The 22,469-nt window shown below is 41.2% G+C and overlaps 1 protein-coding gene across 3 annotated transcripts; it reads left to right on the plus strand.

Moving 5' to 3' along the window:
• Nucleotides 1–492: 492 nt before the first annotated feature.
• Nucleotides 493–19,029, plus strand: ltb4r (leukotriene B4 receptor). 3 transcript variants are annotated; one of them, XM_017700924.2, is made up of 5 exons: nucleotides 493–575; nucleotides 7,104–7,250; nucleotides 12,579–13,138; nucleotides 15,339–15,597; nucleotides 16,376–19,029. In XM_017700924.2, the coding sequence occupies exons 3-5, from the start codon at nucleotides 12,636–12,638 to the stop codon at nucleotides 16,739–16,741; spliced, it is 1,128 nt and encodes a 375-aa protein (XP_017556413.1). In that variant the 5' UTR covers nucleotides 493–575; nucleotides 7,104–7,250; nucleotides 12,579–12,635; the 3' UTR covers nucleotides 16,742–19,029. The 3 variants fall into 3 exon arrangements, with proteins under 3 accessions (XP_017556413.1, XP_017556412.1, XP_037388521.1); XM_017700923.2 differs by lacking the exon at nucleotides 493–575 and adding an exon at nucleotides 5,274–5,357; XM_037532624.1 differs by lacking the exon at nucleotides 493–575 and adding an exon at nucleotides 5,274–5,357 and having other exon boundaries at nucleotides 15,495–15,597.
• Nucleotides 19,030–22,469: the final 3,440 nt, after the last annotated feature.

Raw genomic sequence — 22,469 nt, forward strand, 5'->3', positions numbered from 1 at the left:
TGAAAAGAGTACAAAGACAACATATCAAATGTTGAAACTGAGAAATGGGATTATTTAAAAAAAAAAAAAGTGTGCCCATCTTTAATTTGATGCCAACCAAAGACTGGTAAAGTCGTGTGATGCTGAAAAACACCTGGTGGAGCAACTAATTAGGTTAATTAGCAACAGCTCATGTGACATGGTTTGATATGTGTTTCAGATGGGAAGGGGTGCAAGACTCTGAAAGACTGTGCGAACAAATAGTGCAACGATTGAAGAAAACCACTTCTCAGGTTGAAATAGCAAAGAACTTGAGGATTTCATCAGCATGTCATGCACAAAATCAATGAAAGCTTCAGAGAATCTCGAGAAATCTCTGTATGCAAGGAAGAAGGCTGAAAACCAGCATTCGCTGGCTGTGATCTTTGGGCCCTCAGACAGCCCTGCGTTAATAACAGGCGCAGTTCTGTGGTGGAAATCAATGCATGGGCTCAGGAAAACCATGTTGTGTGAATAGTTTGTTGCTGCATCCAATTACAGGTTAAAACACTACCATGCAAAGAAGAAGCCACACATGAACAGGATCTATAAATTAAGTAAGTATCTATGTTCTCTCGGCCTGATCTCAATTAAGAAGGACCGAGGTGAAATGAAAAAGTGTCCTGTGGTCTAACAAATCAAAATTTGAAATTTATTTCGGAAATTATGGATGCTGTGTCTTCTGAGCAACAGAGGAGAGGGACCTTCCAGCTTGTTATCAGCACAGCATTGCCTTCTGTGTACATTTATGTTTTGTGCAGCAACTTTTTTGGAAAGGGGGTTGTGTATGTAATGTTGATGATGTAAATTTATGGCAAATCAAAAAGAAAAACAGTTTTCTTTGGGCACTATTTTGCCTAAGAATGTCCTGCATGTACCCCTCCACCATGAATAGATTGAACAAAATATCTTTCACGCCAAAAATCTAATCGCAAGACTATGGTACAACAATGTCTCAGTCACTACGGAGCATATTCATAACCGTTTCATGTAATGACTTTCTGTGAGGGAGCTTTTAGAGGCATAAATGGTTTGGACGTCTGGTTCCAATCACCACCACTATGAATAATTTCACACTAAACCAGTCTAACAATCTAACAGTGCAGAAATGTTGAAAAAGAAGTGGAATTCCCTTTCCAGAGGCATGTTATGTGATGGTCGGGGTTGGGCAATATATAACATCCTATGTAATTTTCCTTACGTTACATGTAAAGACATGACATCTACATAAATATATAACATCCCAACAATATGTGGCCAATATCAGTTGGCCACATACCCCCCACCCCTTATCTTATATCTTATAATGTATCAAAAGTTGTGGTGACGCTTTGTGCCCTATGCTACCTCACCCATCCTACCCACCCAATTGAGGAAACCATAAGTGGTGAAGAAAAAAGAAAGAACAAAATAGCAACAATAAAAACAACAACAGCAGACAGCAGAGCAGATAGGGCAGAAAGAAACACAGACAGCAGAAAAAACTGGACAGATTTAACAGAGAGATGAAAACATTGAATGGGGTATTAGGTGTTGCATTACTGTTCACTTTACACTCGTGTCCAACTTTCAGCATCATTCAGTGAATGTATAACGTTTGCCGTCAGCTGACCAGCTCTTCACAAACTCCCTGTTTTGGAGCTAAACGATACCGGGAGACCGGCTGTCTCTGTCCTTTAAAAAAGATGGCTCTTTAAAGGTTCTCTAGTAGGAATATGGTTTAACCCTAGACTACTTATAGGTAAAACCCCATTATTTTGGAAAGAATGTAAAGAGGCACTAAACGAATAGGTGATCTATACTGCAGTGACTCACAACAGTTTAATCTGACGCCAAACCAGTTCTGGAGATGCTGTCAGATAAGACATCTATTGAAGCAAACCTTCTGACCACATCCTGGAACGCTTTGCTAAAGGCCATGAGGCCACTACGTATTATACCATTCTTAATCCTCTCTTAAGTCAACCTGAGAAACAGGTCATAATGCCAGAGTGGCCTACTGGGACAAGACCCCGGGGTCGTCCTAGGACCCGCTGGAGGGATTATATCTCCAAGTTGGCCTGGGAGCGGCTTGGGGTCTCTGGGAATGAGCTGGAGGAAGTTGCGGAGGACAGGGTTGTCTAGGATTCTCTGCTCTCTCAACTGCTGCCGTGACCTTATCTGGACAAAGCGGTTAACGATGATGATGGTGATGATGATGAGTGGGATAGGATTCTGAGGCTCCCAAAGAAGATGTCTAGAGAGCTGAAGAGACGACTCATTCAGTTTATATATCATTCAGCATATTGGACTTCATCTAGACTGTGTGGAACTGGCCTACTAAATAGGTCCACTTGTTGGCATTGTGGAACCGAGCCAGGCACGCTGATGCACATGATGCAGGAATGCCCTGATATACAGGTTTTCTGGTCTGACATTCAACAGTCTATGGAGGAAATTTGGGGGCAGTCATGGGCTGGAGGTTAGGGGTCCAGCCTTGTGACCGGAAGGTCACCAGTTTGATCCCCAGAGCTGACAGCACATGACTGAGGTGTCCTTGAGCAAGACACCTAACCCCCAACTGCTCCCCGGGCGCTGCGGATTGGGCTGCCCACCGCTCCAGGCAAGTGTTCTCACTGCCCCCTAGTGTGTGTGTGTGCTCACTAGAGTGTATGTGGTGTTTCACTTCATGGATGGGTTAAATGCGGAGGTGGAATTTCCCTATTGTGGGACTAATAAGGGTCACTTAATCTTAATCTTGAATTGATTGTTAGAGAGTAGAGGGCCTCTGCAGCACTGTCTGCATCTCACTGGTATGCAGAAATGGGCAGCTTGGCTGTATTGGAAAATCTATCATTCAGGCTTCACATAAATTTGGAGGTGTTTCACACTAAAACGATTAAAACAGTGTCTTATCTGGACGCAGGAGCACAACATGTGGCTCTGGATGTCAATTAAGTATTACTCTGTGTTTTTTCCTTTGTTTTTACTACCTAACTGTCAAATAGTTTAAATGAAAGTTCCTTCCTATGTTATACCCGTTTCAAAAGTTTAACGTAATAAAAAGTAAACCTTAAAAAAAGTTCTTTAGTAAAGGGAATGGTTCTATTTAGAACCATTATGTCTTTGTAGAGTCATCTCAAGCTTAAATGGCTGTTTGCATGGTGAGATGGTTCTTTAAATTGATTGAGAATGTGCTCTATGGGTTTCCGTATAGAAGCTTTTTGAAAATGGGTTCATCTGCTGTTACAAAGTAAGTAAGTGATACTTTTTTAATCCCCCAATGGGGAAATTTCACCTCCACATTTAACCCATCCGTGAAGTGAAACACCACATACACACTGGTGAATAAACACACTTGCCTGGAGCGGTGAGCAGCCCTATCCACAGCACCCGGGGGGCAATTGGGCGTTAGGTGTCTTGCTCAAGGACACCTCAGTCATGTGCTGTCAGCACAGGGGATTGAACCGGCGACCTTCACAGGGCCAGTTCCCTAACCTCCAGCCCACGACTGCCCAAAGGCATCATCAAAGAACCATTTTCAAAAAGCTTCTATTTAAACCATCTACAATACACTCATCAATCTAAAGAATGGCTTTACCTTGCAAAAAGGTTTTAAGCCTGAAATGGCTCTATGTTGAGCTCATGGTTCTAAACAGAATTCCCTTTACTAAAGCAGTGATTTTCAACCAATGTGCCGCGATAGATCGTTAGGTGTGCCGTAGGAAATTGTACAGTTTCACTTAATTGGTCAAAAAATATTTAGTCACTATAAATGATTTGGCGTTGTTGAGTGTCTGCGCCTGTGCCAAAGTGTTGACTAATTGACTAATTGGCTGACTAATTAATTAAACACCCATCTTTGCCAGCGGGTGGCAGTAGGTAGCGCAATAATAATGACTGACAGTAAGGAAGCCAGGTGCCCTGAAAACAAAAGAAGTGATGCGCGGGACAGCTAACGGTGGCTTGACGTACAACAGCGATGGACAAATTTTTGAAGAGGAAAAATTCAGACTCTGAATTGGCCCCTGGACAAAATTCTAACCCAGAAGAAGAGCCTAGTATTGTTGTTGGTTAAAAGAAAGAAAAAACGATCCGCTCGAGACAATACAACGAAAGTTATATTTCATTTGGATTTACATCCACTGGGAATCCAGCAGCACCCATTCCGTTATGCTTAGTGTGTGGGGAAAAGCTGTCCAATAGTGCCACGGTCCCAAGCAAGCTTCAAAGACATCTCCCAACGAAACACCCTTCCCTTCAAAACAAGAACACTGACTATTTTGTTCGCCTGCGTGAATACAACGAGAAACAGGTAACTTCCATGAGAAAAACCACAAAGGTGTCGGAGAGAGCTCTCAAAGCTATAGCTTAGTGGCTGAATCAAAAAAGCCGCACACTGCGGCAGAGACATTAATACCACCTGCCTGCAAAGCCGTTGTGAACGAGATGCTCGGCCCTGATGCGGTTAAAGAAGTAGCTCAAATCCCTCTCTCAGACAGTACAACTGCCAGACGTATTGATGCCATGTCTGCAGACATCTAAAATGTTGTGGAAAAGATGTGCATCAGCGGGAAACTTGCATTGCAACTTGATGAGTGTACAGACATTAGTGGACCTGCTCAACTTTTGGCCAATGTGCGTTTTGTGAATGGAAACGCAATCGGAGAAAACTTTCTATTTTGCAAAGCACTGCCAGAAAAAAACAACAGGAGAGGAAATTTTTCGGGTCACATCAGAATATCTCGAACGAAAAGGACTTCAGTGGGAAAGATGGAGATGGGAGCAGAGCATACAACCTTATTGCTCCACACAGAAGTCCGATGGCTGTCGCGTGGCAAAGAGCTGGCCCGTGTGTATGTTTCTGACTGATGAGAGGTGGGATAATGCAAAACTGCTTGCAAGCGATGAGTGGTGTGCAAAGCTGGCATACCTGGCAGAGCATTTGAATGAACTTAACACACGGATGCAAAGCCAGAATGAAAGCCTGCTCACAAGCACAGACAAAATAAATGGATTCCGTTCAAAGGTGCACCTCTGGCAACAACATCTTGCAAGTGCCAACCTTGGCATGTTCCCCCTCACCCAAAAATGGCAAGGTGTTGTCAACACTGCTGCACTGTGTGAGGTAAAAGGCAAACATTTGAAAATTCCTGAGAAGTTATTTTATTTCCCCTCAACCTTGACTGGGTTAGGGACCCACACAACTCAGCTGCAGTCAGGGCTTTTCAAGCATGACTGCTATAAAACCTAAAAGCAGAGAGAGACTGAAAGCAGTTGAGGAAGAGCTTCGTGTGACTTCAAGCCCTGCCAGGATATCAGCTTTGTGTTCATCTAAACAGGCACAGGTTTCACACTAAGTGAGTAATTCAGAAATTATATGTGCTGCATTAAGTTACAATGTGTCATTTAGTACCTTTTGTGAGTTGTGGTGTGCCGCAGGATTTTTTTAATGTAAAAAATGTGCCGTGGCTCAAAAAAGGTTGAAAAACACTGCACTAAAGGACACTTGAAGAGCCATCGTTTTAAGAGTGTGAGCTTGTAATGTTAGCTAAGGTAACAGCAGACAGTTAGTGTCTCTGTTTATCTTAAAGACTTTCGACTGGCTGCTGTTCTCTGGGTAAATTTCAAGCCACGTTATCTCCAGCGATGGTCTCGTTTTGGATTTAATTTAATGCGGTAACAATAATCTTGCTGTGGCACTGGGAGAGACTGAGCAGTGCTTGGAATATCAGCAGGGGTGCCTGTATCTTCATCAAAAATAATGTTTTTCAGCTTTACAAGCTGCATGTTGAAGCATGAGTGAAACTTGTTTTTCTCATATATGAAAGCTGCAAGTGCTGTTTATCTGATAACAGGTGCTGGTTTCGGTGGTCTACCCGAACTTGCAGGTACTTGCGAAGAGTCTCATTTTCTATGTAGCTCTTAATCTTTTTTTGAACTTTACTCTTGAAATATAATCTAACATCCTCAGAAATGTCTCCTAAACATGGCCTTTTTGACTAGATGCAATAGAAATGAAAGGAGGCCTCTGATGTTTGCACAGCAATGTACACTCACCAGCAACTTTACTAGGTACACCTTGCTAGTAAAAGGTTGGACCCCCTTTCACCTTCATGGCTGCCTTTCTATCATCTGGAACTAGTCTGCCCGTTCTCCTGAACTGAACAACTGAACAACTGTACCTAATAAAGTGGCCAGTGAGTGTAGGTCCCTGCTTTGCTCACACGGATACTTTCCATGTCCTTAAGGACTTGAATTGCTATATTGCCTACCCCTATTTTGGCATTCAAACCTGAGTGTATGGGTGAAGGCTTAAGAAGCCAGATTGAGGATGTGAGGTTGAAATGAATCGGGCCTTCGGTTTACAGGATGTGGCGAATTGCGGGACCAAAGACAGAACACTTTCTTCTGCTAACATTTCAGTTACTTTCATGCATGTTTGTATTAAACACACTGGGCCACACTGCACATTTGGCTCTCTATTACCTGTTACGTGTACGCTCCTTAGGAAGAAGTGACCGATTCAGATGACCCATGACCCAGAATCACTAATGATGTTAAATTGAAAAAACCATAAAAATGTCCAGAATTCAGTTTTAGTAGAATTCAATTTTAGTGTGAGTAAACAGGATTAAAAGCAGCCCTGCTACTGTGTTTCATGATTTTTAGAAACTGCGACTGCCCAGACAAAACATTGATTAATCTGTGTTATATTTGGTACAATCGTGAAAGTAAGGGGGAGGGGATTAATGCGCGCTCTGTGGTCAAGCCTGAAAGACAGATTGCTGCAGAACATAAAAGGGTTGCAAAAGAATCTGCATTAGCCGTGTGATGGAAAGGAAATGCAAATTACCACATGAATATTCAACACTGCTCTACTGTGCTGGCTTATACTCCATTCATGTAGTGTGAGTGTAAGAGAGAGAGAGAGAGAGAGGTAGGGTGAGTGAGGCTGACCTAAAGGCAGACCTGTTGAGTTTAAGGCTTAAGACATTAACACCAATGCAACCGGTACCACAACTGATACGCAATCAAAACACAATCCTGTGACTTTTACTATTACACCATCTACTGTTCCTCTTTTTTTCCCTGTTGCTGGCAAGAGCACGCTGTGTTCCCCAGCCATATTTGTAGAGGAAGAGAGGGATGACGTAGAAAAGAGCTTGGAAACTCTATGAGACACACCCACAGCTGCTGATCATCCAGAACGAGACCGGCTTCACTCTACAGAGCGCCTTTTGTTCGTCCAGGTAAGCCTTTTATGCTTTTAAATGTATGCATTTGCATGCGTGTATGTGCTTGTGTTTTGATGTAAAGCACTGTGTCAACAAATCATTGTCTTCGCCTTAGAAACTTCTTTCTCTTGTTGTTTTTCTTTGTTTTGACATAAACTTGCATGCTCACACACTTACTGGGATGTTTCATTGGCTAATTCATATAATGCAGCATGTAAAAATAACAGTAGTTCGCTGAATTGTGTAACGTGACATGCAAAACCACCGAAGCGCTTCTTATCTGATCAGCTCAATACAGAACGGCAGCAGCAGATGCTTCAGATACATTAGTCTCTTCACTGTTATGAGGATCAGAATGTTGGGTTATTAGACTTTCATCAAAATAAGACAATGCTGTCATATCCTTCAACAAAAAGTAACATAGATTATCTCAGATTAGTAGACATTACTGCAGTCTACTTGAACAGTGAACAGATAACTTTACAGGAAAGGGGAAAAAAACATTCTTAACTTTGGCTGTTAATCAACATGAAGAGTTTGTATTCTAAATGGTTTGCAGTCATTTTTATTGGTTTTTGACAAATTGACAAACAATGGAATACAACTTATAAAATATATATTATTTATATATGTTATATACTTACACACACACACACACACACACACACACACACACACACACACACACATATATATATATATATATATATATATATATATATATATTTACATTATATAATGTAAATAGATAGATGTATACAGTATCTCACAAAAGTGAGTACACCCCTGACATTTCTGCATATCTTTTCATGGGATAACACTATAGAAATGAATCTTGGATATAACTTAACATTCACCAGCTCCATGATGTCCTCATGTAGGAGAGGAAGAGGATTCCAGAAGCAGCCTGTGAAGCTCTTGGGAATTCCTTGCCCAAGAGGGTTCAGGCAGTGCTAGATAATAATGGTGGTCACACAAAATATTGACTCTTTGAGCACAATCTGGGCATGATCACTGTGAGGTGGACTCACTTGTTTTGCCAGCTGTTTAGACATTAATGGCTGTGTGTTTTCTTTTCAGAGGACATTAAATCTGCACTGCTATATATATAAATATATAATTTCTTAAATTCTCCTTTAAAGGCATAAGATCAGACTCATACGTTTCATGTCAAAATGCTGAGTTATTGCTACATTCCGACAGCAACTTCAGCAGCTGTCTTCTCATGTCCAAAGTATGGTAGAATGGTTTTCAAAGTGATGGGTCACTCCTTAGCGATTTCCTGAGTGTCCATTGGTCAGTTTGACACCAAATGTAGACGGACAAACGACACCACCAATTATACACACTGAGAGGCAGATGACCTGTATCTTAACCCCTCTTCATCACCTTATAACTCCATTTATGAGTCACTAACAACCTCAAAACAACCTCTGCAATTTCTGCACTGTATTGTCACAAACAGAGAAACATATCGCTGAAATGTTTTTCTGTTTTTGACATAATTTAAAAAGGCCTTGTGTGTAAATGTCATGATGAATGGTCATTGAAAATGACTTGGAAAAAAGTCTGGTTCCATGGACTTACATTAAAAGTAAAGTACATTCTTCTGTCTCCTGTAAAGTTCTCAGTTTTGACATGCGAGGTTGTGTTGCAACAACAGCAATATATGGAACAGCAAATCTGACATGCGGGTGTGTTCGTGGACCACAGTGGGTTAAACATAACCGCCATGGGCACATGTAAGCAGCTGATGGAGTATCTGAAACTAAAGATAATTGACTCTTACTAAGCAAGATAAGACTAAAAAAAGAAATAAACACACACACACATACATACACACACACACACACACACATACATACACACACTGGCTGCTTTATTAGGTGACTACATTTATAATAATGTAATGAAAAATTAAATAATGTAACAATATATTGGTTGCTAACTGATGCTTGCTAAAATCAAACACAAGGCCACCGAGATTTTCCTTCCGTCGTTAAAATATCTCATCTTTTCACTACTGAGATCAGCTAACAACTTCCCTGAATCTGAAAATGAATGAAAAGTTCAGAGGGCATGGGTGGATAACTGTGCAGAAAGTGCTGTTTGATTTAGGAAAGAGCAAACTTCTCCTCCATATGGTGTCATAATGGCATGAGTCAAAAGCTGTTGTGTAGATTTTATGCTGTAATGTGGTTTGGTATAGGGTTATGACTCTCAGTGGGGTCACGTTATTGACACTGGATATGTGTCCATACCCATTTCCACACTTTTGCAGTAACCTTGCCTTACGGTAATTATTTAAGCAATAGAGCATGAGAGAGTGTGTTATTGCAAAATAACTTCACGGCTGTGATTTGGTCGCAGACATGATGATGGAAGTAGATCACATTAGTGATCATAACCATTAGATTAAGAGACCCTTATTAGTCCCACAACGGGGAAATTTCACCTCTGCATTTAACCCATCCATGAAGTGAAACACCACATACACACTAGTGAGCACACACACACTAGTGGCAGTGAGCACACTTGCCTGGAGCGGTGAGCAGCCCAATCCGCAGCGCCCGGGGAGCAGTTGGGGGTTAGGTGTCTTGCTCAAGGACACCTCAGTCATGCTGTCGGCTCTGGGGATCGAACCGGCGACCTTTCAGTCACAAGGCTGGTTCCCTAACCTCCAGCCCATGACTGCCCCCTAGCAGACAAAACAAAAGGGCTAGGCAGAAGACGTCGTCAAAAGACAGGCAAAAGGTTCCAAAACAGAGGTCAAAAAGCCCAAGGCAACAGTACAAAAGGGCAAAAACGAAAAACAGGCAAAGGTCAGATAAACAGCAATAACAATCAGAAACAACACTCGGCAAAGTCTACAAAGAAACAACACCTTGTACTGACTACTTCTAAAGCCCGGGCTTATATACTATCTAGCACAAGACATGTGATATGTGAACACAGGTGATCCCTCTCAATCAGGGGATTGTGAACGCTGATAGGTTTTCAACCGAGTGTTAGAAGTCACGTGATCCCCTGTAGCATTCTGGGTAGTGTAGTCAGTCTCAGAGTCTGAATCCGGAGGAAACTGAGAGGTCACATGATCTTCCAAAGTATTCTGGGAAATGTAGTCCGTTACCATTTTGGAATCTGTCTGAGGCGTGACACTTGTTTTCTACTGCTTTTATACACCAGTTAAATGAATAAAGTAAGAAATGAATAAACTGGCCATGAATGTGGCATTTAATATGTTTTAATGTTCAGTTCTTTCCACCAAATTCTTGTTCCTTAATGAACAGTTTGTTGCTACGTTGGAGTATTGAGCTCCGCCCACTCGCTGCACAGCCAGCAGTTTGTATTAGACACAGGATGTACTAAATGCCAATAAAACATAGAGCAGTGATTAGTAACCTCTGTTTGACCTGTGTTAACTGAAACGAGTACAAACGCATAGAATTTGATATTTTATCTTTTGGACTTTATTGGGTTTCTTGTGGTTTCTTTAGTAGCGATGCTGTGAAGGTGTAGGAACAAACTCTTCGGTGACACCCGTCTCTTGCATATAAAGATGTTTATTAGCATTGAGAGGTCGAAGTCACAGACAAGCCTTCACGAAACAGCTTGGAGAGAACAGCCAAAATTCTCTGACACATACGTTTACAACTCCAGGTTTTATACCTGGTGTGGACATCTGGTTTCTGTCAAAATAGCCTCAATTTCAATGTATGGATCTTCTTCAGCCAAATTTGGTATAAACATACGTTCTTGTCCAGAGTAGCCCTAGTCGCCTAACCCCCATATATAGCATTGTTGACGTTCAGGGGGCCCCTTTCCTGTTCAGATGCCTCCTGCATCAGCTCCACCATTTCAGTCAGAGGCCCACAGGATAAACTCAACCAGAATCTACACAGTAATAACCAATATGATAGAAAATAATGTTACGACTATAGAATTAATAAGATCAAATTCACCACAGGTTATTTTTGTAAATATACACCCATTCCAAATTTGATGCCACCAACATGTTCCAAATATGTGCTACATCACATTTCCTTTTAACAAAACTCAATAAAGACAGAAGATGATGCAATTTTCAAATTGGATTTTTTTTTATTGCAATTCTCTTGTTTTACGTCTTCAGTTGTGCAACAGTCCAGGACGTTCATTGCTGTAATCTGCGCTGCATAAAGTGACACACGTTTCCAGGGGGAAGCAGGTCTACACTGCAGACAGGCGGTTCAACCATTTGCACTAGCATTACACAACCATGCTGTTATAATGTGCAGAATGTGGCTCGGCGCTGTCATGTTGAAAAAGCATGGGCGTCTTTAAGAAAGATGACGCTGCATATGTTGCTCCAGAATGTGTCTTTATCTTTTAGCAGTAAAAGAGCAATGAGCACTAATACCCCCATGACAGGCCCTGGCTTTTGAACTTTATGCTGCTAAGAATCTGGACAGTCCTTTCATGTTCACCTGAAATGTTGACTTGGCGGACTACAGTATGTATTCATAGTGTGCCGGTTCATTTCAGATGAGCTCAAGCCCAGAGAAGTGGGTGGACATTGTTTATATATGGCTTCTACAGTCTTAATTTTCATCGAAAATGAGTCAGTATTTTGAGGAAAGAAGTAATTACAAGGTACTGAGTCAGTGATTATGTTGAGATTAAGTCGATATTTTGAGATCATCTTTACTTGGTGAGAAAAATAACATTCTCCTGTGCTTGGTGGAAATCAGCGTCATTGAGTGTTTTATTTCAAATTTCCTTGCAGTGGTGGTGATAAACACCAGAGGTCACAATGTTTACAATGCCATATTATCGAAATGAGAGATGCTATGCATAGTAAGTAAAATGGCTTAACATAAATGAAGACATCAGTGAATCTACACATGTCCTCTGAGTTTTTATGTGTAATGTCGATTGTAAAATTGTGGTAAATTTGTGAAAATGGGTTTGGGTCTTTGAATGACAAAATCGTATCTCTCATCTATTATCTGAAATGTCTTAGACGTTTGGTTCCTATCACCACCACTGTGAACAGTTCTGACTCAGTAAGTTTCTCCTGAACGGTGCATTTCACATCGAATAACTCTCAACGACTTTGTTGCCATCTTTGCGATTTAATTATGCAGAAACTTTAAAATGATGGAATTCCCAAGTATGCGTCACTGTCCTGCACTAGTGTTGGTCCACACTGCTCTAACCCACCCTTTTGTATTGTTGTGTGTATCACACAGTGAGAAATCCTTTTGTTATGCTTTGTTATGGTCCTTATGTTATGGTACAGCTGAATGGTACTGAATTGAATTTCGTTTAATTGAACTTTGTCCTTTTGTTTCTTCTCTTCAGCGTACATATCGGCCAGATCAACCCCCATCCTTCACGCAATCCACGAAACCAATCCATATGGCCAGTCTAGCACTGAACACGCCCATCTCAGAGCCACCTAACTCCTCCATTACATCAACCAATGCCTTTACTATGTCCCAGCAGATCGGCATAGCCATTTTAGTGCTAGCCTTTATGTTTGGTTTCCCCGGCAACGTCTTTGTGGTGTGGTCAGTCCTGTGTCGGGTCCAGCAGCGCTCCGTCACTTGCCTCCTGGTTCTGAACCTGGCAGCGGCTGATGCTTTTGTGCTCCTCAGCGCCCCCTTTTTTCTGCGCCTGCTGGCTGGTGGACAGGGGTGGGAGTTTGGGGATGTCATGTGCAAGACAGTGCACTACCTGTGCTGTGTCAACATGTACGTGTCCATTTACCTCATTTGCCTGATGAGCCTGGACCGCTGGCTGGCTGTCACCAGACCTTTCCTCTCTCAGAGGCTGAGGAACAAAAGGACCATCTATGTGGCCATGCTGTGCATCTGGGTATTGGCCTTTTTACTGGCCCTGCCTATGCCCTTCTACCGCAGGTATGTGCATGTGTAGGTTTTATTCCATGCTATGTATTCTAATGTATGTAAATGTAAGAAAGCAGAAAGGCATTTACTTTATGGATACATTATGGATTTTATGGAAATTATGGAAAAGTTCTGATTTCTTACTACAACCCCAATTCCAATGAAGTTGGGACGTTGTGTAAATCATAAATAAAAACAGAATACGATGATTTGCAAATCCTTTTCAACCTATATTCAATTGAATACACTACAAAGACAAGATATTTAATGTTCAAACGGATAAACTTTATAGTTTTTTTGCAAATATTCACTCATTTTGAATTTAATGCCTGCAACACGTTCCAAAGAAGTTGGGACAGGGGTGTGTTTACCACTGTGTTACATCACCTTTCCTTTTAACAACACTCAATAAGCGTTTGGGAACTGAGGACACTGATTGTTGAAGCTTTGTAGGTGGAATTCTTTCCCATTCTTGCTTGATGTACAACTTCAGCTGCTCAGCAGTCCGGGGTCTCCGCTGTCGTATTTTGTGCTTCATAATGCGCCACACATTTTCAATGGGAGACGGTCTGGACTGCAGGCAGGCCAGTCTAGTACCCGCACTCTTTTACTACGAAGCCACGCTGTTGTAACACGTGCAGAATGTGGCTTGGCGTTGTCTTGCTGAAATAAGCAGGACGTCCCTGAAAAAGACGTTGCTTGGATGGCAGCAGATGTTGCTCCAAAACCTGTATGTACCTTTCAGCATTAATGGGGCCTTCACAGATGTGCAAGTTACCCCTGCCATGGGCACTAACACCCCCCCACACCATCAGAGATGCTGGCTTTTGAAATTTGCGCTGATAACAATCCGGACAGTCCTTTTCCTCTTTGGCCCAGAGGATACGACGTTCATGATTTCCAAAAACAATCTGAAATGTGGACTCGTCAGACCACAGGACACTTCCACTTTGTGTCAGTCCATCTCAGATGAGCTCGGGCCCAGAGAAGCCAGCGGCGTTTCTGGGTGTTGTTGATATCTGGCTTTCGCTTTGCATGGCAGAGTTTTAACTTGCACTTGTAGATGGAGTGACGAACTGTGTTCACTGACAGTGGTTTTCTGAAGTGTCCTGAGCCCATGTGGGAATAGCCGTTACAGAATGATGTGGGTTTTTAATGCAGTGCCACCTGAGGGATCGAAGGTCACGGGCATTCAGTGTTGGTTTTCTGCCTTGCGACTTACTTGCAGATTCTCTGAATCTTTTGATGATATTATGGACTATAGAAGATGAAATCCCTAAATTCCTTGCAATTGAGAAACATTGATCTTAAACTGTTGGACTATTTGCTCACGCAGTTGTTCACAAAGTGGTGAACCTCGCCCGTCCTTGCTTGTGAACGAACCTTTCAGGGATGCTCCCTTTATACCCAATCACGACACTCACCTGTTTCCAATGAACTTGTTCACCTGTGGAATGTTCCAAACAGGTGTTTTTTGAGCATTCCTCAACTTTCCCAGTCTTTTGTTGCCCCTGTCCCAACTTCTTTGGTACGTGTTGCAGGCATCAAATTCAAAATGAGTGAATATAACTATAAAGTTTATCTGTTTGAACATATCTTGTCTTTGTAGTGTATTCAATTGAATATGATGATTTGCAAATCATCGTACTCTGTTTTTATTTATGTTTTACACAACGTCTCAACTTCAATGGAATTGGGATTGTATAACAGTCGTAACACCTTTAGAGGGCCAAGGTGAGCAATGCTTGTTTTATTGAGCTTAACCTGCATTAATCTTCAGTTGAGAGCTCCTGGTACTGACAGCCAAAAAAACAAGTCAGGTTATCAGCCTAGGGTTGTATGTTCACCCCTTAAATGGCCCAACGTTTCATTATACACTTCTATAACCTAAAAATAGCAGTAAGTCTGGGACTTTAAATGGTTAAAGGCTGCATACAATGAACAAAAATGACAAACTGTTCATCACAATTATCTTCATGGCATTTCATTGTCCGCTAAAGTTTCAGGCATAGTTAGCTGTCTAAAGAACACATCATGCCTTAAAAGTGCAGGTCTGGAATTAGTTCTTTTGATGGTATTAATATCAACTTATCTTGCTTGATAATAAACCAAATGTTAAAACCAGTTTTTGTAAAGCACAGGATTACTCAGTGAGACCTAGCAAGCAAAATATTGAGCAATCAGTCTTATTCTAATCTCTCCATCCCCATAGTGTCCTTGTACACAATGGCATGACTCACTGTTTGCCGTACCACTTTAACAAGGGACATAAAGTCTTCCAGTACTTGTTTGAGACTCTGATGGGCTTTGTGGTCCCTTTCACCTTCATCCTGGCATGCTACACCTCCGTCATTTGCCGCCTACGCAGCGCTATGTTTCACGGCCGTGTGAAGGGCAGCCTCCTCATCCTCCTCATCATCATCACCTTTGCTGTCTTCTGGTTGCCCTACCACCTGATAAACGTATTACAGGTAAATTCTACATGTCCTAAGAACAGCAAATGTGTTTCATTAAAGGGGTTGCTTGGTCAATAATGTAGCACAGCTGAAAATGAAAGGAAACTAGGAGGTTATGTCTCATTTTGGCTTAATTAAAACATTAATAGCATCTAAACATCTTAATTAATACATGTTATGAGCGTACAGTGAGGATGCTGAATTCAGGTCATGGCTCTGGTCTAAAATTGCCATTGCATGAAGGCTGGTGTTTTATTGCAGCTCAATAAAACCAATATAGCTACAGAGTGCTGATTGTGAGTTATAAAGCATGGAAAGTAGTCCTGAAAATGTCTGCTAGGATCAGGTTCTAAAGGTTAATATAGATGTTCTTTAACACAGCCATCATAAATGAAAGCATAAAACTACTGAAAACATTACAGGACAGTAATAATCTAACTTGTTAGGGGCCACAGCTGCTTATGTCGCTTATTAGGTAGAGCTGGCTCTGTCTGCTATTAGCGTTGCACTGTTTGATTCCAGCACAAGTGTGATGATGACCACTGATCTATCACTGTACTTATGCACTATGTCAGTGGTTAGCAACCCTTCTCCTGGACACGGATGTACCCTGCAGAGTTCATTTCAAACCACGATCTGCCACATGTGATCCAGTTAAACAGTCTCTTCAGAAGAATCTTGACCAGCTGGGTCAGATTCGGATTTGAATGACCAGCTTTCTAGGGTTTTATGATTACTACACAACATAAACAGTATTTGTCAATTCCTCCCGCTTTCCTCTGTCCTTGTGCAGGTGATTGGTGAGCTGCAGAACAACCAAACTCTTTCCAATCTTGTGATGGTCGCTCGGCCCAACGTGACCGCGTTTGCCTTCCTGAGCAGCAGTGTGAACCCCATACTCTACGTGTTCGCTGGCAGCTCCTACATCCGCCGCGCTGGCCTCAGCTTCATGGCCAAACTTTTTGAAGGCACCCACTCTGACCACTCCGTCCTCAGCAGGCGCGGCACCTCCACAGACAACTCCAACTTTGCAAAGCTGACAATTAAATCGCTCCAGAACAGAGAGCGGGTAAGGAGCAAGAGCTGTGGAGAAGAGGAGAATAAAAAGATGGAGAAGAGCTGTGTGGAGGAGCTTAAGACTCTAACCACAGTGCAGTAACCTCAGACTGACAATGGCAAAGATAAACATTGTGCAGCAGCATAAGGCAGACTGCATCCTGTTCATTCTTAACTACACTGGCGATCTAAAAGAGCAACTGTTTTTGAGGTGTTTATCCTGTCTGTTTACATATGGATACAATTCAATGCAAGATGCCACACAATTCATTCCGTTTTTCATCATTTCTGCATAGTTATCGAAGATGTAAACAGAAAAAAGTGGTGTGATGTGACATGCTGCATTCTAGGCAGAATTGTTCACAGTGGTGGTGATAGAAATCAGACATCTGAAGAGTTTAACGCCTCTAAAAGCCCCCTCACAGAAAGCTATTGCGTGAAATGAGTCACAGATACACCGCCTCCTGATGCTTGAAACATTGTTTTTCAGTAATTTTGAGATGAAGGTGGGCTGATGTTTTTTTCTTACAGGACAGAGAGGCACATGCTGTGCATGTAAAGCAATTTCAGCATATAAAAACTGAAAACATGTGTAGGTTCACAGCTCGTTTTGTTAATAAACGTTATGCCTATATTTCCGTTGTGGACATTGCACCCCCTGATTCTTATCAGTACCACTCGTACTGTACGGTCTGTACTTTTCTCTGTAATGAACTATTTAACTATGAATATGAATGACTTTGTTCACTATGAATGACTTTGTTTACATCTTAATGGTTTAATCATGCAGAAATGTTGAAAAATGTAATTCTGCTTTAGGTGTAATTCCTGTAAGATTTGAAATTCATTAAGATATTCAAACTAATATTGTTAATGGACAGGAGCGAAGAAGGTATGGAAGCGGATAAATTATTTTGAATATCCTTAAGAACGTATAGATTTTTCTCTTCATACATCGACCCACAAGATCTCAAAGGGTTTAAAATGATGCCTGATTTTGACTTAATGAAGAGCGTGGCATCTTGCATGATCTTACCGCATATATCTTATTTACTCCAGTGTCCTTCAAATAGGTGAAGAGACAGGACAAACGTTTCAATAGAAGTTGCTCAACTTTGATGTATGAACATGCATATATGCAATTTGTTTCAACCGCCGGTGTATTTTTGCTTCAGGATGGAGGGTCTTTGTAATGTTCCTGATGCATTTCTAGGTTGAAAGGAAAGAAACCTTGCAGGAATAAGCTGGACCTTCCGAAAAATGGCTTTAAGTGGAGCTTGCAATTTATCTTGATTCTCCGTTTTCTGAGCTTCGGACCCTTGACTGCATTATCGCACTGCGTATTTTTTTATATTCAGAGAATTTTATGTGCTGTGAGTTTTGTTTTCGAAAATGGTATTTAAGTATGTGCTTTCAAAGAGACTGAATACGCACACAGTTACGTAGATTATGTGCAGATGAAAGCTCAGAGCCAGTCGACCTTTAGCAGGTGGTCAACATCTGATTATAGACCCTTTCATTCACATCTATTAGTTCACAGTTCCACAGTCTCCTTTTCTTAGATATAATGTAAAAAGGAAAAACCTTCATTCTTACAGAGGCTTTATATGAAGAGGAGATCTTCAAACTTTAAAAAGGTTCTTTGTACACTTCGTTTGATTCTTTAAAGAATCATCCGCTGAAAAGTCACTGTCCTTTATTTTTAAGAGTGTAATTAAGGTTAACATTTACCCTGTTCAACTCCCACCCTCAACAAACGACTAAGTAGCAGTATTTCTGTTCAAATGCACTGTATGTCCAAAAGTTTGTAGACACCTGCTTAACCAATGTTTTTTTCCTGTGATCAAGGGTATTAATAAGAAGTTTGTCCCTCTTTGCTGCAGTAACAGCCTCTACTCTTTTGGGAATCCTTTACACTGGATTTTGGAATATTTTTGTAGGGATTTGATTGCATTCAGACACAAGAACATTAGTGAGGTCAGGTACTGATGTTTGTCCAACTCGTTCCAAAAGCACTGGATGGAGATCCATCACTTGCGTTGCATCATAGCCCAATGCTGGGGGCTTCACACCCATGTCACTTATCATTGGGCATGGTGACCGTAGGCTGTCCAGAGTGTCCCATTCTATTGGTGATCCTTTTGTATGGAGATTAAACAAGCTGCTTGTGTGCTATTGCAGCAGATGTGGCAACTTCAAGTGTAATGGCAACAGAGTTGCCATTACATCTTAAAAGATGTAAGGGTGTAGAATGAGTGAAACAATGAAGGAAAAGAAAGCTGAAAACGTCTCATTCTCATCTGTACAGCATCTAGCTGAATCTTAGCCGGATCAAAACTGCCACTATGCATTCAACTGTTGTCAGTAATACAATAAAGAGTGTAAAAAACATTAGCTCTGTTGTTTATGTGTGTAAGGAGCAGAGAGGCATATTCAAGGCTTTCTAGGCATTGAGAAGGCCTATTGATTTCTGGAAGTCAGTGACTCTGAATATGAGTCAGGTTTCATTCAGTTGTTAGTAATAGAAAACAGTGGCAGCAGCTCTCCACCAGGGCTCTGTACTGAAATAACCTGTGAAACCGATACATACATACGAGGCATAATGTTAAGGTGGGTTAGAAGCTAGATAGATAAATAGAAACGTCTTCTGCACGTTCAAGACATCTGTGTTTAAAATGTTTTGTGCTGTGAGCTTAGTGATAGCATGCAACTAGAGACCCACAGGGTTGCTCTTAGAAATTGGCATTAGCATAAAGAGTTTTCCCCTTATTTTTTGTCATCAATTTGACATTTATGACATGAACTGAAGGCCCGAACTCATAGCTGTGGTTCACCACTGGTAAGGAGTTACACATAGAACCTCACTGTTGAATAAAACAGCATGTTCAGATGAGCGTCACTAAAATCAACTCGCCAGACGTTAAAGTCCAGGAATATCTCTTGCCTGGGTTTTGTACAGGCAGGCTTTTTGGTAGCTTGAGTTTGGGGTGTAACTTGAAAACAACCATCAATACGGCTGATTCAGAGGAAATGATTTGCATCAAATGAGCAGATATGTTACAAAGAAACCACAAGGGAGAAAGCAAGCACTGTTCACAAAGCAAAGGGCTTTCTGAAAAAAAAATTCAGTTTTCATACAATGCACAATTTGATTATGCCACTTACATGTCACAACTGTTCATAGGAGTGCACTTTCGTGACTTTTTATTCCCAAAGAACAACACTAAAAATAGCCTAGAGCTGAAGCGAGATTTCAGAGGGTTTGAAACTTCTGTATGTTCTTTAAAATGAAGTAAGAGCCGTACAGAGAGCTGCTAAAGGCTTTAACTTTACATCTGTACTGTAACAATTACAGCCCTTAATTTACAGAGACACTCATTTCAGGGTAGCATAAGTATTGGACAGATGAATATATTAATAATAAAAAAATGGATGTGTTTTTTATGGCCAAAATCAGCTCAGCCAGTGAGTCGGTTTGGGTTTCACAAGCATCATTGCTTTCTGGTGCACTACTGAACACCTATAACTCTCATCTGTACTTGCCGCCACAAAACAGGAAGCACTGCTGATCCTATTAAAGACAAGGATTTCGGCAAAGCTCAGTGTCACATTCAGGTTACCCTTTTTCCACTTCAGCTCCTGGCCCCTAAAATGTATTGATACACGCCTGTTGGTCGTTGTTGTGATGCAAGGTGGTCTGTAATGCAGTTTGGACTTCTGAGAAAAGACTCTTTGGTAAATGTATGTATTCTTTTGATCAGAGAAATGCACCAACCAGCTACATCCTAGTCCAGCTACAACAAGCATCAGCTTTACAGTAAAGGGCCTATCAACGCCACATGGTTGTGAATACTGCTTATACACTATCCACTGAGTTTTAAAGGTATACTCTTGAAATGTCCAAACTAATCTCTGTCTCCAGTGATTATCCATTGACTCTAAACACATAAGCCAGTGGTGAACTCTGACTGTTCAAGCTAGGAGTTCAATTCACACAGGCCACGATCACAAACCTAGGCCAAAACCTAAGGAGAAGAACAGCTCTAGGATAAAGCAAATTTCTGCCATTAGCAGTTTCACAATCATTCCTTAGATAGACAGACTTGGTGTAGAGATGCTGCTGCTGTTTACATTTCAAACAGCCCACTGATTCAGTCATTGACGTGTGGTGGACTTCCAGATGGCCTAGAGTGACATTTTTTTCTCACAAAATTGGACCCAACTATTTGAAATCAAAACACGACTGGTTGATTTTTCCGTCACTTTCTAATCATGCTGATAGTTGTTTAAAAACCAAAGCTTTCGCCTGAGCTCTTGAAGTCCTAACCAGTACTTGCTTGGCTGTATCTACTTAGACACCATGGAGAAACATTCTGTGATTGGTCTGTGAATTATCTGCTGGGCTTTATTAGACTTTTGTTTCCATCCAGAACTTAACTATGAAACAAGAGTAATACATGCAGAGTTTATATACAAGCATGATTCTATCAAATAAAATTGATCTGATAGTTACAGATATGCATGTTTTACTTCCCCGAAAGGTATCCTGCTCTGGAGGCCTTGAAAGCCTTAAAGTACCCCCTGATAGAAACCAAGGGTGAAGCAACTTCCCATTGGCTAAAGCACCAGTTCACTGCCTTCTACTTTAAGAGTATTTGGAGGTGACAGTTTTTTGTTCTTTTGCTAAGCGCAGGAAACATGTTGAAATTCCCATTTGTGGTTATTGATCGTATGGTACTAATGGAGCAGACAGAGATTAGGTTAGAAACTGAAGGACTATCCCTTTAAGCCACTTGTTTGGATCTGAGCAGCTGCTATCTTTCTGTCCACGTGGCCTTTCTGCTCTTGAGGTTCACCACTGATTTGCATTTTCTCTATATGGTGTTTTTGGTGCATCCTAAACAACGTTCTTGATGTGTTAGCAGTTTTTCCTCACGACTGAAAGGATTGTTATTTTCAACTGCTGTGGTTTTCTGGCATCTACCAGATTGTTCTGTTTTGCTCACTGGAAATTCTTGCTTCTTAACAAAAGAAAAAAAATGTTTTTTGGTACATCTAATGTTTTTGGCTTACTGTGAGTGATTTGTACTGATTCTTCAGTTTCAGTGGCATTCAATGACACTTCTTTGGTCACCGTGTTGCGAGAAACATCATCGAACTCCAGATGTAAATGCCACATCTGGAAACAACCCTAAACTTTAATTGTTTTTTTGTGCATAAACTAATGATGCATATCGTTTGCCAAGAAACGACTGAGAGGTTCTTTTTCTTGTGCATAAACTTTATGATGCACACAGATTGCAAAGAAACATCTGAGAGGTCTGGTGTTTAATTACAGTCAACACTGCAATTTATTGCCATGCACAGAATGCACGGAAATGAACATCATTAAAGAATCACATATGCTGTAGGTGACTTTTCAGACTGAAACATTTAGTGAATGCTGTATACTTTCACTTTAACACAATGTTCTTTCAAAACATAAGATGTTTTACAATGCCTGCCTGTTTTGGGTGGTTCCTCACATTAGAGGCCCTATGCCTTTTTCCCCCTGGAATATATTTATACGCAAAGGTGTGATTGACAAAAAGCGGTTTACAAATAGATGAGCAAGCAAGTCAACATTTATAAATGTTTCCTTATTGTGTTTAAACGCTGTTTTTTTACTGTGGCAGTTGTACACAATTTTCTGAAATCAGGAAAGTGGCAGCTCTACTGTCCGTTTCCTCTCGGGAGGGCCATCTTTGTGGAGAGGTGTGGAAAGTTTTTACAGCATGGGGTTCTCACCCCTCCCCTTTCCTCCCCCTTGCTCACTAGCAGCTCAACACAGA

The sequence above is a fragment of the Pygocentrus nattereri genome, chromosome 22 (assembly GCF_015220715.1).
Source record: "Pygocentrus nattereri isolate fPygNat1 chromosome 22, fPygNat1.pri, whole genome shotgun sequence".
Taxonomy (NCBI): Eukaryota; Metazoa; Chordata; class Actinopteri; order Characiformes; family Serrasalmidae; genus Pygocentrus; species Pygocentrus nattereri.

Excerpts from the sequence above, each read along its gene's own strand:
- ltb4r (XM_017700924.2), top strand. The coding sequence starts at position 12,636 with ATGGCCAGTCTAGCACTGAACACGCCCATCTCAGAGCCACCTAACTCC. Across the intron at positions 13,139-15,338 it reads CCTATGCCCTTCTACCGCAG|TGTCCTTGTACACAATGGCA; the intron begins GTATGTGCATGT and ends CCATCCCCATAG. Across the intron at positions 15,598-16,375 it reads ACCTGATAAACGTATTACAG|GTGATTGGTGAGCTGCAGAA; the intron begins GTAAATTCTACA and ends GTCCTTGTGCAG.